At 40.2% G+C, this 15,481-nt stretch overlaps 4 protein-coding genes across 6 annotated transcripts in view; 2 read left to right on the top strand and 2 right to left on the bottom strand.

Moving 5' to 3' along the window:
• LOC105281587 overlaps window positions 1-4,030 on the bottom strand; it is a 103,771-nt gene extending 99,741 nt beyond the window's left edge. The window contains exons 1-2 of one of the 3 annotated variants that reach the window (XM_011342895.3): window positions 3,359-4,030; window positions 7-2,455 (exon numbers count right to left, since the gene is read on the bottom strand). In XM_011342895.3, the coding sequence (XP_011341197.1) occupies window positions 7-2,314 (2,308 nt within the window). In that variant the 5' untranslated portion in view covers window positions 2,315-2,455; window positions 3,359-4,030. The other 2 variants (XM_011342897.2, XM_011342896.2) reach the window with 2 other exon arrangements.
• Window positions 4,031-5,292: 1,262 nt separating this feature from the next.
• On the top strand, window positions 5,293-7,228 carry LOC105281584 (cleavage and polyadenylation specificity factor subunit 4). The gene is made up of 4 exons (XM_011342893.3): window positions 5,293-5,395; window positions 5,636-5,839; window positions 6,262-6,451; window positions 6,535-7,228. Exons 1-4 carry the CDS (start codon window positions 5,293-5,295, stop codon window positions 6,899-6,901), a joined length of 864 nt encoding a protein of 287 aa, XP_011341195.2. The 3' UTR covers window positions 6,902-7,228.
• On the bottom strand, window positions 7,144-10,349 carry LOC105281583 (drebrin-like protein). The gene is made up of 5 exons (XM_011342892.3): window positions 10,129-10,349; window positions 9,362-9,530; window positions 8,999-9,231; window positions 8,733-8,910; window positions 7,144-8,591 (listed from the first exon to the last, which is right to left on the bottom strand). The coding sequence occupies exons 1-5, from the start codon at window positions 10,209-10,211 to the stop codon at window positions 7,821-7,823; spliced, it is 1,434 nt and encodes a 477-aa protein (XP_011341194.1). The 5' UTR covers window positions 10,212-10,349; the 3' UTR covers window positions 7,144-7,820.
• Window positions 10,350-10,522: 173 nt separating this feature from the next.
• On the top strand, window positions 10,523-15,036 carry LOC105281588 (apoptosis inhibitor 5). The gene is made up of 9 exons (XM_011342898.3): window positions 10,523-10,736; window positions 11,243-11,404; window positions 11,521-11,686; window positions 11,808-11,968; window positions 12,063-12,260; window positions 12,350-12,541; window positions 12,634-13,017; window positions 13,111-13,261; window positions 13,358-15,036. The coding sequence occupies exons 1-9, from the start codon at window positions 10,662-10,664 to the stop codon at window positions 13,444-13,446; spliced, it is 1,578 nt and encodes a 525-aa protein (XP_011341200.1). The 5' UTR covers window positions 10,523-10,661; the 3' UTR covers window positions 13,447-15,036.
• The last annotated feature ends 445 nt before the right edge of the window (window positions 15,037-15,481 follow it).

Here is a 15,481-nt window from a genome sequence, read left to right as displayed (position 1 = left end):
AATTACCGGTGATGGTGACGTCCGTGTCCTGGTTAACGATGACGACTTTCTTGGATGGCTTAATAACCTCCTCCGGATCAGAGCCTTGTCGGGGCTTCTTCTTATCTACCTCGGAGTCATTTTGTCTACGTCTTTTAATTATCTCTACTTCACTGGACTCACTGCTGGAGGAGGAATCACTGCTGCTGCCACAACGATTTTTCTCATCGGAGTAGGAAGCAGCCAAAATGGCAGTGGCATTAAGACTGGCCATCCTCTTGCAAACAACCATGTCCTTCAGGTCCATTACTTCCTCGTTTCTCCTCCTCCTTTTGGTCATTTTTTTCTTGCTCGGTTCAGCGTTCTTCTCCTTCTCGCAATCCTCGTCCGACGAGGACGAGGACGACGAGCTCTCCAACATATCCCAATGTTTGCCACGTAATCCTGGCACATTCCTCAGTTTCCTCTTCAAAACATTCCCTTCCGTCTTGCACTCAATCTTCTTCTCCTTACGCGGCTGCTCCTCTTTCTCCTCCTTCATTTTCCGCGGTTTTTCCTTTTCCTTCTCGGGTTTCGGCTTACAGAAACCGCCGAGGTAGACTCCGCCGGTCTCGTTTTCGTAGAGGCAGTGAACTTTAGCCAAGGCATTCAATGACGCGACCCTGTGTCGTTTTGGTCCACTCCAGAAGCCGAAAAGTCGCATTCGTCGCGCACGCTCGTCCGACGGTGAATTCGCCCGTTCTTTGTTCCTGGTGCCCCTTTGCTTGCTTCTCTTGTAGTCGTCGTCCGAGTCACCCTCAGAGTCAGATTGAGATGTAACGCCACTAGCGCTTTCGCCATTTATCGCCTCAACCTTTAGGTTCAACTCAAGCGTATTCTCGGCGCCGCTCTGTTCCTGCTTAGAATTCGCGGACTTGATGCTATCCTCAGACATTTTTGACTGTTTGTTCGTTTCCTCGGAGGATACATCCTCAAATGAAGCTGACGTTTGATTATTGCTCTCCATTTGTACCTTTACCATTTTCCCGGTCTTCTTCGGAATCTTGCTACTGACTTTATTGCCGCTTTTCACAGTTTTTTTACTATCCTGAAATTTCGGATGAGGGCTCTCCTCTTTGCTCTTGTCCGTATCTTTGTCCTCTTCGATTTCGCTCTTGATGTTACTCAATTGTGGCTCTTGACAGACTTCGTCTCTGTTCCCGATCTTTTTATGTTCAGCTAGAACTTCCTCAGGCACCTTCAATTCAATTTTCTTCTTCGCCATAATTTTCTCCGTTATAGTTTTCAGCTTATCTTCTCTTTTTAGAACAGCACCAATCTTCGAGTGTTTCTGAGGCAACTTGGCTTTCATGTGTTTGGCCAGCTTCGGTTTCTTCTCCTGCAGGACTTTACTCTTGGCAATGCCGCTACTCTTCTTCTTTGCTTTCTTGACTGCGTTCTCATCCTCGCTGATTTCTTCGTCCTTTATTGGCTTGATTAAACTAATCTTCTTGTCTACCAATCTTTTAACCACCGATAAATGAGGTTTCTTCGTTAAAACTGTTTTTCTCGCGATACTCTTCTTCTGACCTTGCTTTGCTTTAGATTCTTTTTTTGTTTTAGCGGAAGAAATTTTATTGCTTGCCGGATCTTTCTCAGAAATTTTCTTACGGTCCGATTTTTTATCCTTTACGGTAGAATTCCTCTGCACTGACTTGACATCAGATTTTAATAACTTGACATCTTTCTTTTTCTCATCTTTGCTTCTTTTTTTAATAAGTGGAGAGAGGTTATTGATCTTCTCTTCAAGCGCATCCTTATCATCCATTGTACTTAAAAATTTGACATTATCTTCCATGCTTGCAATGTCGTCCAATTTTACATTTTTCTTCTTTTCTTCTTTCTCAATTTTTTTCTTGTTATCAACAGATTGCTTATCTAGTTTTGCCTTTTCTTCATATTTTTGTAATTTTTTCTTGTCCCCGCTTTCTTGATTCATTTCTTCGATATTTGCCTTATCGTCTGCTTTATCTGCCTTTCTCTCATCGATTTTATCAGATTTTTTGTCATGATCCTTGCTTAATTGCTTCTTCTTTTCATCTGTTTTGTCAGATCGCTCTTTCTTTTTTTCCTCCATTTTCTTTTTATCGTCAAATTTTTTCTTCTCTTCTTTCTCTAATTTTTTCTTATCGTTGTCTATCTTTTTCTTTGAATCTTCCAGTTTGTCATTTTTCTTTGATTTCTTCTCCTTTTTCACATCGGGCATAATCTTCTCTATAAATGTGCGACGTTTCTTGGCGACTGTCGGCATTTTAGTTGCCTTTCTGGCAACAACAGCCTTCTTCTGTGGCTTCATTATGATTGTGTTTTCTTTACATCTTCAAATGGATAAAAATATACTTGAAGTTTACGAGTGTCCAACGTTAATTTCCACAACTACCTAACTGCCATTGTCGGTTTTAATAATTGCGATACGGCTCGCGCAAGCTGGATTTATCTGTAAACAATTCCAATGCACAAAAAGATCTCAATCGAGAGACTAAAATAATCGTCGTTTATAATTTCAATGATCCAATATTCGACATATTTCTTGTTAGAGGGATTAATTTCCATTAGACTTTTTTATGTCATATAACATTATATCGCGATGGAGAAATATTCTCGACAAGCAACGAAACATTTTCAGAGAGAGCGAGACGGTATTACGGACGCTCCGTTTCACGTCAACGTGTAATGGAGCGAATTACGTGCAATAAAATGACAGACGTACGCACATCGGGGCATCCGCGAGAGACGCGCGACGGAAATCGCAATGGTGCTCCGCAAGCGAAGCGAGAATCCGTGTGGTACTGTGCCGGGACTGCGCGCACTCTCATCGACTTGTTGACAAATCGATCCCTTTAAATCTCATTGCGACTGTCGCGATTCGACTGTTGGCACGACACAGGTGGATTCGCGAAGAATCGCGACGCAAACCGCATTCGTCGCTCGAGATTCCTCTCGGGAATCCCCGCATATACGTGACACCACGGCGGACAAAGATGCTCGTCGGACGCACGGAGCCGAGAGCGAGAAACGCGACGGTGGCAGTGGCGGCAGCACGCCCTTTAAAAAGCGGCCGTGGACGGACGGCCACAAGTGGCCCCGACGAGTGCGCGAGGACCGCAACCTGCTGATCGATCAATCGTCGCACGCGGAAAATCGCACGTTACGACGGATCGCGCGGCGCGACGCGACGATCGCGATTGCGATCGCTACGGACGGACCGCGTACGGCACACACACGTCCAACAACGCGACGAGAACGCGGGAATGAAACGCGACGGGAAAGCGAGGCGCAACAAGGCGGACACACACGGGAGAAAAGGAGGAGGAGGCGCCAGTAACGAGATCGTGTTTACCTCTCGGCGAGCCCTTCCGTCGGCCCTTCACTCGGCCCGCGAACAATGCTCTTTTTAAAATGACTGCGAATCGAAGCACCCGCGGTGTGATAGCGGCAGCGGCGACGAACGGCGGCTATGACGGGCTCCAGTCCTGTCCGTGCGATGTCCCGGAGGGACGCGCGACCGCGGGGTGACGGCGACAGGCCTTCCCCGACGGATGTCCGACGGCCCTTTTTCGCGCGGTCTATCGCGAAACTGGCAATCCCGTGTCGCGCAGCGCGCACCTCGCACGACGTCCCTGCCCTTTTACCGTAGCCCCGTCGGCCATTTTCTTCCTCGCGCCGCTCCCCCACTTCTCCCACACGAAACCCGCTGTCACGTAGTACTGGAGCTGTAATATCCCCGTCAGGCGGCAGCACCTCGCGGCTACTACTGGGTCTTCAATAAATCTTCAATAGACGCGTGTTTTCCAGCGATTGCCAGTGATAAAATGACAAACTCTCATTTATCACTTGTCATTGATACGTGCGAAACATATATTAAATTATGTATTTTTTAAAATATATATATGCATGGTCTCACAGGGTAAATGATACATAATACGTGATCATTGTTAATTGTAACCAATATTTTTTAATCAAGTCGGCTTGTAGAGTCGACTCATTCGTAAATAAAATGTTGTACTTTCAAATTTAAAAAAAGTTTGCACTCATAAAATGTTATAAAATAATATTAATATTCAACTAAATAAATTTTGCTTTTCGATTATACATTATAAGATAAACTTCAATTAGAATTTATTTCTCTCTTTTTAGAATTTCGAAATAGTAACATTTATATTTATACAAAGTGTATTTATAACATTATCAACTATTAAACCTGTACTTTGAAAAATGTTATATCAGTCAAATGAAATCAATAAGCAAGTATTAATAATTCTAATATGACTGATTATCGATAATTAATTTTATATTTTCAATGCGGAAAGCCGCCAAATCAAAATGGCGACCAAACGTTAGCCTAATCGGCCGTGTTTTAAATGCTTATTTATCAATTATTAATCAAATAGTACACAATATAATTATAATCGATACGTACTTGATCATTAATTCAATGGATTCAACTTTGATTCGCCAGTAAATACAATAATAACTCAATTTATTTGTTAACCAAAATTGGCGATAAAATACAAATCAATTGTACATCGTCGACCATTATATTTTGATCGTTTAATGTAGAAACAAAGTTCGAGATATTGCAGTTAACGTTAGAAATGTCAGCGAAATAGAAAAATATTACGATAATGTAATATAAACATGATTTATGAGAGATCTATACATACGTGGCAATTATTTACGTCAGAATGTTTCGCGCGCGAGATTCTTTTAATGATTTTAATGATAATAAGACGATAATAACGCAGAAGACGTGGAGCGATTTGAATACAAACCTATGCTCGTCGCGGCGCGGCCATGACTGAATGCGGTTTGAGAAGTATCAAAACGTGAAATCTCGAAATATAATCAAAATAGTGAACAGATGATGATCGATTAATGTGCAATAAATGTTAATGGATGACAAAACGAATCAGTAAGAAGTTATATAATACAATGATGGTTTTCCAGCAACGACACGGTGCGACACAGTGTATCATTCTATCTTTGTTGTTCGCTAGTATTGAAAGAAGATAGAATGATACACTATGTCGTTGCTGGAAAACCCACAATATGTATAAATAGTACAATATATAAAAATATATGTATACTTTTTGAGATACGTTTTTGTTTTTCGTTATTAGAGGAATTTTTGTGCGAAGCCAAGCAGTTGTCAGCCATGAGTCAACAACTTCGCATTCCTTGCTGTAAATGTTGGCTGCCTTTGTGCATTGGTGTTTTCAAGCAAGTTGAGTTTCGAGTGCCTGTGGATAGTTTATCGAAATTTTTGTATTGACAATGGAGTGCATAGTGGCGAGTGTCGATCACATGCGATTTGATATCGAGATTGCTCTTGATGAGCAATATGGGGCTCTTCCGTTGCCTTTTACCGGCATGGACAGTATGTTTTTTTTTATGTGTTTCTTCGTACAGTACTTTGTTTAGGTTAAGTTTGCGTAGAATAACTTCGTACTTATTTGTTTCTGTGTCTCGTATTTTAATATATAGATAAATACAGTATATAACATTTTTTCTTATTATCGCATAATTCTGAGTGAACTAATATACTATCGATTTCTCTTTGACAATAATTTTTAGTAAGTAGAATTTCGGAGTAATAATCTTTTTTTTTAATTTATAGAATCGATTGCCGCGGTATGTCAGTTTTATCCACGAGGAACTTGCATTAAAGGAACGTCATGTCCATTCCGGCATGTTCGTGGCGATCGTACAATAGTATGCAAACACTGGTTAAGGGGTCTTTGCAAAAAGGGTGATCAGTGTGAATTTTTACATGAATATGATATGACAAAAATGCCGGAATGTTATTTTTATTCTAGATTTAGTAAGTATATCCTGTGAACTATAGAACATACAGCTAAGTGAATATTGAATCCTTTTGCTACGGTGGAACTGATCACCAGTATGTCACTGCTGAACAAGCTTCTGAGTCATGAGTGTATATTTACCATGTGAGCGGTTCCGGAGTTCTGAATATACTATTTCTCGTAGCACAAAAAAACAATATACGCTTGACGAAACACGCTCATATATTTAAATTCATTGATACATTTTCAAATAAATATTTTTATCATAATACGTGAGTGCTGCATTATCAGGCATATGTGTACTATGTAGTGTGCGAAAAGCGTTTTGTGATGAACGTATATATACTCATAGCGAAGGGATGGTAATACTTAAAATTATATTTGAGATGTTACTTATATAACATTTATACTGAATGATATCCAAGATAAATTCTAACAGATGCATGTCACAATAAGGAATGTCCATTCCTGCACATCGACCCTGAGACAAAAGTCAGAGATTGTCCATGGTACGACCGTGGATTTTGTAGACACGGTCCTTTGTGTCGACATCGACATGTCAGACGTGTTCTCTGCATGGCTTATCTAGCTGGTTTTTGTCCGGAGGGATCGAATTGCAAATTTATGCAGTAAGTATGCACGCGAGATTCATAAGTTTATTGTACGAAAGAAATTCACTTGTAACTCTACAATTTGGCATGTCTGTGTTTAGTCCGAGATTCGAATTACCGGCCGTGCAGGATATGCAACCGAAAGAGGGCAAAAAAGTCATGATTACCTGCCACTTTTGTGGGGAGGGCGGTCACAAAGCGATTTACTGCAACAAGATGCCGCCTGACGTGCGAGAGGCTCAGGTCAGGCAGGAGATTGACAACAATTCTCACACGTCCCATCATCACATGAACATGCACAACGGACCGCCGCCGCCGCGAGGGCCGCAGAAGCCGCTCGAGGAAGTGACGTGCTACAAGTGCGGGCAGAAGGGTCACTATGCAAACAAATGTCCAAAGGGTCACTTAGCCTTTTTGAGTCATGCGGGTAGCGGAAGTGGTGGACAGAATCAGAATTACAGGAGATGATTTTCTTCATTTTATTTATGTAACATGAATATTGTGATGCTACCTTTTTTTTATCTCTCATTACTATCTATACAAATTTCTAGCTCTCGTACAATAAAATAATTTATCATACTTAACATGTCAATTGTCGATTCATCGATAACTAACACTCTCGTGCCCCTCTTCTTCGTTTGTTTTTTTTTGCACCATACATAACAGCACCAATATCTAAAAGGTGATGTAGAAAATGAGAAAACAACTTGTATATAAGCGGGTACTTTAATGCTAAAATTCCTGCGTTAGTCAACTGTAACAGATACTCGTCATTCTAAAAAAACGATATATACTTAAATAAGTGGCTATTACAGTTCCCCATAGTAACACAGTTCCGTTCATGTTATAAGATGCAGTTTTAGGTTTATCGTTACATCGGCACTCCTCTGGATGCAGGACGTTATAAAAAGATATATTTGTATAATACTAGTTGCTTATTGGTTACTGACAAAAATCTATACGACACGTGGTGCTGGGAAGACGTACACTTCGCCAGGTATGATTTAACATCTCAATTGGTCTCGGTGACTCTTACTAATTGAAATATTAATTGCGCATACTGATTCTCCCTTCTTGGATAAATGCATCAAGATTAAGCAGTGACCTGGAAGGCGGTAAAACGTGTTACGGAAACGTGCTTTTCGATTGAACGAACATGCTAAACACATTTTTTTTCTTACGCGAAAACATCGTTTAAAATTATCATTCAAAATTATCATCATCAACGTTATATATACCTAAAAACGTTATATACCTAAAAATGTAATAACATTCAGGGATCACACCGATATCAATTCTCTCATACAAGCGGTTTCACGGAGACAATTATGAAAGATAGAGAATAATGAGCTCAACAGATGATTTCGGGGGGGAAGTAACTTTCTTATCATGTCGTATTATACTCGATAACTTCAACGTAATTAGCTGGGAAAAGCCCGTAAGTGCCGTCGGGTCCGAGTCCCTGCCACCAGCCCTCGTCGATGGCGTCTATGTGCGTGATTACGTCCCCAGGATCGAAAGTGATTTCCGTATCGTCGGCCGCCTGATAATCGTACAGAGCCCTGGCTTTCATCCCTTCGTTATTCGGATCGAAATATAGGTACGGGCCATCCAGCTGATTGTACAATTCGTTCTCAGCGACGTGCTCCTTCGTCTCCGTCGTCTGTTCCGGCTGCGTCTGTGGACTGACAGCGGTAATTTTCGATTCCTGAGTGCTGTTTTGCGACTGAGGCACTGCAGATGAGGAGGTCACGGCCGTCTCCGCACTCGCAGGTCTTCTCGTCTCGGTCGGCGCTTCCTCGTGCGACTGCGCCTCGGGTTGTTCCTTTATCTGAGCCTCCTCCAATGCCTTCCTCACGGACTCCACGTGATTTTTCTTGGGTAGGAACTGCTGATGGCCCAAGTTCGTCTTCATCTGACCGGCCGCCGAGTTCTGCTCGAACACCGCGCGAGCGTTTATCGTCCGTTGAGCGATCAGCTGTTGCGTTTCTTTACTCCTTTGTCTCCGCAGTTCCTCGCTACGCGATTTATGATCGTCGTCAGCGTCGCCACTGCTATAGGTTTGAGCAGCTAATTGCTGATTGCGCACGTTGTTCGCATCCTCGGCGCGCTGTTCGGCCAGCTTCTGCCGCGCAATGGAGTTTTCCTTGGCGGTGACCTGAAAGAAACGTTTCTCGTGCAGTTTCGTGCAACGTGTGTGTGTGTGTGTGTGTGTGTGTGTGTGTGTGTGTGTGACATATCTGTACATCTTTTACGTAAAAAGACATACGATATACAGTATGATGGAATTGTAATGTACCTGTTGCTCTCGCAGTTGCGCCTCCTTTTCCTCCCGGGTTCTAGTTTCCTGTTCCAGTTTCTGTCGCTCCTGTTCACAGCGGAGTCGCTCTTGCTCCAGCCTTTTCATCTCTTCCATCTCTTCCTTTTCCCAGAACAGATCTCTTTCCATAGCGTTTATCTCCTGCTCGGGGATCACTCTGTGAAAATATCCGTTAATTAGGAACTGCATTACAAAGAATTGTGATTAAGACGTGGATAGAACAGGAGGAACAGAAATCTGTATACCTGCGATACGTCGTCCCAATGGGGCCCGTGTGTCCCTCATTTTCACCACGAGGTTCGTCAAACTTGTAAGCGGAAGCTGTTGCTCGGGCGAGCTTCTGCATAATCACGTCCACCTCTACGTCATCTTCGGAGCGTGCGGTAATCGTTATGTGCGCTCCTTTCAACAATCGCTCCACATCTCTGATATGATTGGCGCACGTTCCTTTTCTAACGATCGGAGCACCTTCCCCTTGCTGTAGGGAAATTCATAAGAATATTTCTCTTTTTCTTGATAAAAAAGTGTATAGAGGCAGTCATATGATTCTGTCAAATGGTGATTGGTGGTTTACATCAATTTATTATCTTAATTTTCTTTGCACTTACCCAGTTTATGAGCAAGCATTTTGGTAGACTTGTTTTAGTATCGATAACTTTGCAGAACGCGTACATAATATGACTGCTGCTCAATCGATCGATCATCTCTTCTAAACCACCGCTTCCCGTGCCGACTACTTTTAAATTGTTTGTTTGCCCCTCGTAGCCAAACACAGCCCTGCTCGCAAGAGAGATACATTTTAATTATCAATTGCGTAGTGTGTTAGAATGACCGACTATAGCTTTCTCATTACAAAATTCCTAGGAATCTTATTAGCATAAATCGCATCAAATTAAATTACGTCAAACTAAATAAATCGTGGCAGTGTATAAATTATCTACTGTACGTGTTTCATAGAACGTAATGATGCATTTCTTCTAACTTATTCTAAAAAACACATAAAAACCAAGCATGTATATGTGAAGCAAAAGATACACTATTTTATGAACGTTCAATATTCTGTCACGACAAAATTATACAATGTTTTTATCTGATAAGCTATCAGAAAATAAGAAATGTCATTTCCTATCGCTAAAATGCGACGATTGGTCATAAGAATCGATAAGAGCAGAAGCGCTTGTCGTCTGTCCGCTGTTTACATCAAGCCAAGCAGCTCGCAAGAAATGCATACGAATGCACAGCAATTCGATATTGACACCGGCAAAAAGTGACGACCGGCAGAGTCAACGACGGTGCGCGTATGTGTGCACGCCGAAGACATGTTCGGCGTATGCCGGGATTGTCGGTACGCGATGGAACTTGGACGCACGCCTACCAGTTAGTAGACGATTTATCGTCGACCACGCTGTGCCAGGCGGCCACTAAGGCATCTTTGTTCTTCGTCAGATTAATTGACATGTCTCCCGCTCAATCAATCAGTTCACAACCAGTTCGATCTTATTGTAAACGGGCACACCGCGCGGCCGCGAAGTCGGCGAACACCACACGCACATCAACACATCGCCTCCGATCACCACTTTCGACTGATGTCAACGCCCTGTCGCGCGGCCAATCGCGCACATGACATGTCCCTAGTATCTAGTAAATGCGAGTCGGCTAGTCAGTCGGCGCTTCGCCGTGATTGGCTAGATGAGAGTCGGCAGTCGCGGTCGGTCGACTTCGCAGTCGATAGTCTGATACGGGCCGTGCGGGTTTGCAGCCCTGCGCCACCCCGCGCCGCCATCTTCGTTCTTCGTCGTCTTGTATGTTCGGCGTGTTTGGTGTCCGGTTGAGAGATTCTCCATTTCGTGATTTTTGTGCGTACATTGCGTTTCTGATCGCAGAAATTGAATAAGCGCGAATTTAATCATGAGCACGGACAGTATTGAGAAGTTGTACAAGAATTTCGGCATACTTGCTGATGCTAAGGATAAGTTGGGGCAGGTACGTGCCGCATTGGTTATCTCGACTGATCACTCGGTTAAATATAGCCGACAAGAGTTCGTCCCACGCGTCCCTACGTTTAACGTTTAGTTTTGTTAATAAGTATTGTTTGTGCAAAAGTACTCTTGCGCTGCGCGAAATATATCGTAAAATGTTGCAACAATGTTATTACGCCTCACATATCTAAACGTTGCACGGCTAAAATCATTCAAAGAAGGGCATGGTGTTGTTTCACTTGGCGCTCGCAACGACGCGAGCGTCATTCTTTATTGCTCCCTGAATGTTGAATAAAGATAACATGTTACATGTGGACAGTACTGTGTCGCAGCAGCTTACTCCTGATTATTAAAGAATTTCTTAAACAATTTCTGATAATTTATATCAACATCTTAGTTTGTTTAAGGCGATGAAATTATTTTAACTTTATAGCAATGGATGAGAAAACTTTATCACGTACAGGTGAATCGTTATTGTTTATAACATTGTTACTTGTATACATATTGTAGCATCAAAAAGAATACTTGGAAATCTTGACGGCAGTTAAGGGATCACCCAAGGAGAAACGGCTGGCATCGCAATTTATTGCGCGATTCTTCAAGCACTTTCCAACACTAGCGGATCAGGCTATAGATGCCCATTTAGACTTGTGCGAAGATGAGGACATGGCTGTAAGTGTTTAAATATCGATTTTTTATCTCTTTTCTTCATGTAATTCTGGAAAGAAGATTTTTAATGCTTTCATATCAAGCATAGATAGATCTCATACATGTATTACTTTTTACAGATTCGTAAACAAGCTATTAAGGATTTACCGGCTCTTTGTAAGGACAATAAAGAACACACGGCGAGAATTGCAGATATCTTGGCACAGTTATTGCAAGCTGAAGATTCTTCAGAACTAGCGGTTGTACACAACAGTATTATGTCACTCATGAAAAGTGATCCAAAAGGTATAATTCAATAAATCATTAATATTATTAATTAATAGCGATATAATGTTAAGACTTGTTGATTAATTTATATTAAATTTACACAACGTGTCGCATAATTAAAACAATTCTGCGCTTGCAGGCACTTTAAATGGATTTTTCAGCCAGATTATTAACGGCGACGATGGCACGAGGGAACGTTGCATAAAATTCCTAGCTACTAAGCTTAAAGCGATAGGACACGACGTTATTACGAAGGAACCAGAGGATTTGCTGATCGCCGAATGTAAAAAAGTCTTGCAGGTAATTTTCAGTTTTCGATAATTTTCTATTAGTTTCTACAATAATGCGCGTACGTATATCCAGTTGCAAACAAATAATGTATTCGTTCGTGCAGGATGTAACTGCGGATGAATTTCACAATATTATGGACATTCTTGCGTGGACTAGATTGGGTTCAACTGTGACTGGTCAACAGGAATTGGTCGACATTACGATAGAGCAAGCTGAATTATCCGTACCTTTTAAACACACCAACATTGAGCAGTGGAATAGATTGGTTCAATGCATCAAACATGCTCTTCCATTTTTCAGTGTATGTACATACATCTTTTGTCTTGTTATATTTTTTTTACCTTTTTGAAATAATATTTAATGTTTTATATTTTACCGAATCCTTTTCAGTCTCAGACGGATTCATCGAAATTTGTTTCGTACATTTGCGTGCAAGTCTTACCACATCTTTCCTTGATGACTTCTCCGGATGGCAGGGATATTCAATTGGAACTGTTGAAATTGCTCGCTGAATTAGCTGTGTTTTGCGGGACTATTGAAAAACCTGACGAAAAAGTTCAACAGCTTTACAACACTCTTATCGTAAGTAATTTGCCTCCGTTATCATGCTTGTGTACTGTATCGAACAAATTTTTTTCCTAGCTTACTTTTTACTTATTTTGTTGTTTTTTTAGACGTACATGCCGCTTCCCCCAGTCGCGGAAGTTACTGATGTACCAAAGCTACAGTTTAGTCATGTGGAATGTTTAATGTACGCCTTTCATAAATTGTGCAAGCAGACACCTGAATTTCTGATAAAGGATCCGGAACAGCTTAAGGAATTCCGATTAAGATTACAGTACTTTGCAAGAGGTATTCAAGGTTACATAAAGAAGCTGCGCGAAGCTATTAGCGGGAAGACTGAGGAAGAATTGAAATCTGAGGAAAATCAGTTGAAGGTTGTGGCATTAAAAACAACCAACAATATCAACACCTTAATAAAAGATCTGTTTCATTCGCCTCCTAGTTTTAAGAGTGTAATACATCTTTCATGGAAGACGCCTTCTAACGATAAAAAGGTAATTAATTTTTTGTTATTATAGAGATTAAATGTTTCGTATGTGTATTTACTGTGTATTTTATTTCAATTTTATCTGTTTTGTCTGTGTTAGAACGAGAAAAGCTCTGCTCAGAAGAGACACACGCCAATTACATTTGGAAACGGCAATGGTTCGAATAAACGTATGAAGGAAGATAGAAGCAGCAAAAGAGAAATATATACACCTCCGAGTGGCAAATATAGCTCCAACATATCAAATTACGGTAAAGAATATTTGCTATATTGAAACGTAAAGAGATAAAGATTTGCTCGCGATTATTTATTAATTTGTTGATTTATTGAATTGACTTGATTTTTAGGACGCGGTAGATTTAAGAATAACAGACCTGGTGGAAGAGGTGGATTCAGATCAAGAGGTCGTGGTCCATGGCGAAAAAATTTTTATTAATTACACAACTAATTCACTGATAAATTGAAACCAGCCAGAAGTAAACTTACCACACGAATGATCATCTGCATCGTGAAATTGACAAAAAGTTTTTTCAAAAAAGTGATATCACAAAATCTAATATCTTTTCACAAGCATAATGACTCTATATTGGAACTGCATCATAACTTATAACGGAGACATAACATTTGGACAGATTATGTAGGAAGAAACGGAAAATCAACAATGTTCTAAATATTTACTAGTGACTTATGAGATTGGAGAAAAAGAGATAGATAATATATAAAGGAAGAATTGATCAAAAGAGAAAGAAAAGCAAGAGAAATAAGAGACGATGAACAATTGTAATTTCCTGATTTATGACTTCTCCGCGATAAACTGAAGAAGATGATTCAAAAGTATTCGAAGCATATATAAAACTTTCAAGAGCACGTGTACAAACGATGCAACATATGGGGACGTATTGAGAAACCCGGGAAAGAGACACAATACGATCAACTGATTTTAAGGATACGATAATGATGGGAGTACACGGAGAAGGAAGAAAGAAGATATCTTGGAGCGTGTCATGAATTCCGTCAAGATAATTATTTGAGGAGACCGAAGCGAAAGTAAAAAAGGATGATTATGCACAAATGAGAATAATATTTACCGACAACGCAATCAGATTTCAAACCATGCAACTGATCCACAAGACAACATGTAGTGTCTTAGTTACAGAAGCTTGTGGAAATGGGCAGCTTTTATCTCGTCAAGAAGCTTCATCGAAGCATCAGAAAAATGCAAAAATGCAATCTCCTATACCCATTCCTAAATAAGCCTTTCCCATCTCCCAACTTTTTATATTTGTTAATATTTGTTAGCAGGATCGGGACGCATGTGTGTGTGTGTGTGGAGGAACTCGCAAGCGGCCATGTATAAAAATAATTTTGATCGAAGTAACATCGGAGGCCACGCAATGTGCCATCTGCAAAAATAATATATACGTATACCATTATTTTTAAAAAATTTACATATTTCCAACGAAAGAATAATAAAACTTTCAGATATTGCTTTTAATATGTGTTATACGTACTTTAAATTTTTCTATCGTAAAAATCGAGTAAAATAATTTGGGATACGTGATGTAAGTTTTCGATTAAAACAATTGATTTCGTGGCTCTGTGTTTCTTCGATAAGCAGGATTGGAAAGCAACAGGGGCAGCAATTATCATATTGCGTTTTCTTTTACAGGCAATTTACGCTAATGCGAGTCTTGGGAATGGAAGACGGGCCAGTATCGCAAACGTATATATACGTATATATGCATATACGTTCTTTTTTTATTACAGAGTTCTCTCGGAGATACATGCGGAAGTGGATGCCAATCGTGGGAACTAATTATTAATTTCTTTGCAGGAACCGATGATATTGTTATGTTCATTATCATATAATATATATCTTCTTGGCGATCGCGGTGTTGTGAGGTGAGTTCAAAGGTATCGTTCCATCTTCTCCTTTCTCCCTATCCGTTATCATGTAAAAAGATTTTGTGTTATTTGCAACTTGTGATTGTTTCAATTTATTTCAATAAATAATATTATTTAATATTGCTCTTGGTGTCTTTTTACCCAATAAATGCAATAAGAAAGTTATGTTAAGACAAACTAGATTTTAATAAGCGAGCAACTGTTCTCAAAGCAAGCTCAAAGTATAAACTGTCTACGCATGTGTGTGTGTGTATATATATATACACATATATATATACGCCTATATTTGTCTAATTTGTCGTGCATTAAAAATTTTATATCACATGTAATATGTAAGAATATAATATACATAGTCACATATTAATTTATATGATTAAATGCGCGCTAGAGTTACACAATCACATGTATATGATAGAATCCCGATCTTATTAAATTTATTAAACATTATTGATCACACGAAAATTATGTACTTCCTTAATAAACTGATAATAAATTATTAAAATCCAAGCGACTATTATAATTTTCTGAGTTTTGTGAGTATTTCTACAGAGATATAACAGGATAGA

Source organism: Ooceraea biroi, chromosome 9 (genome assembly GCF_003672135.1).
Source record: "Ooceraea biroi isolate clonal line C1 chromosome 9, Obir_v5.4, whole genome shotgun sequence".
Taxonomy (NCBI): domain Eukaryota; kingdom Metazoa; phylum Arthropoda; class Insecta; order Hymenoptera; family Formicidae; genus Ooceraea; species Ooceraea biroi.
The sequence above is the reverse complement of the archived record's forward strand: the minus strand, read 5'-3'. Positions and strand labels throughout refer to the sequence as shown.

Bases quoted from the DNA above. Each gene is read 5' to 3' on its own strand.
- LOC105281588 (XM_011342898.3), top strand. From the start codon at position 10,662: ATGAGCACGGACAGTATTGAGAAGTTGTACAAGAATTTCGGCATACTT. The intron at 12,261-12,349 runs GTATGTACATAC...AATCCTTTTCAG, and splicing joins ATGCTCTTCCATTTTTCAGT to TCTCAGACGGATTCATCGAA. The intron at 12,542-12,633 runs GTAAGTAATTTG...TTGTTTTTTTAG, and splicing joins AGCTTTACAACACTCTTATC to ACGTACATGCCGCTTCCCCC.
- LOC105281584 (XM_011342893.3), top strand. From the start codon at position 5,293: ATGGAGTGCATAGTGGCGAGTGTCGATCACATGCGATTTGATATCGAG. The intron at 5,396-5,635 runs GTATGTTTTTTT...TTTAATTTATAG, and splicing joins GCCTTTTACCGGCATGGACA to AATCGATTGCCGCGGTATGT. The intron at 6,452-6,534 runs GTAAGTATGCAC...GTCTGTGTTTAG, and splicing joins TCGAATTGCAAATTTATGCA to TCCGAGATTCGAATTACCGG.
- LOC105281583 (XM_011342892.3), bottom strand. From the start codon at position 10,211: ATGTCAATTAATCTGACGAAGAACAAAGATGCCTTAGTGGCCGCCTGG. The intron at 9,531-10,128 runs GTAGGCGTGCGT...TCTTGCGAGCAG, and splicing joins GATAAATCGTCTACTAACTG to GGCTGTGTTTGGCTACGAGG. The intron at 8,911-8,998 runs GTATACAGATTT...ATATTTTCACAG, and splicing joins ATTGGGACGACGTATCGCAG to AGTGATCCCCGAGCAGGAGA.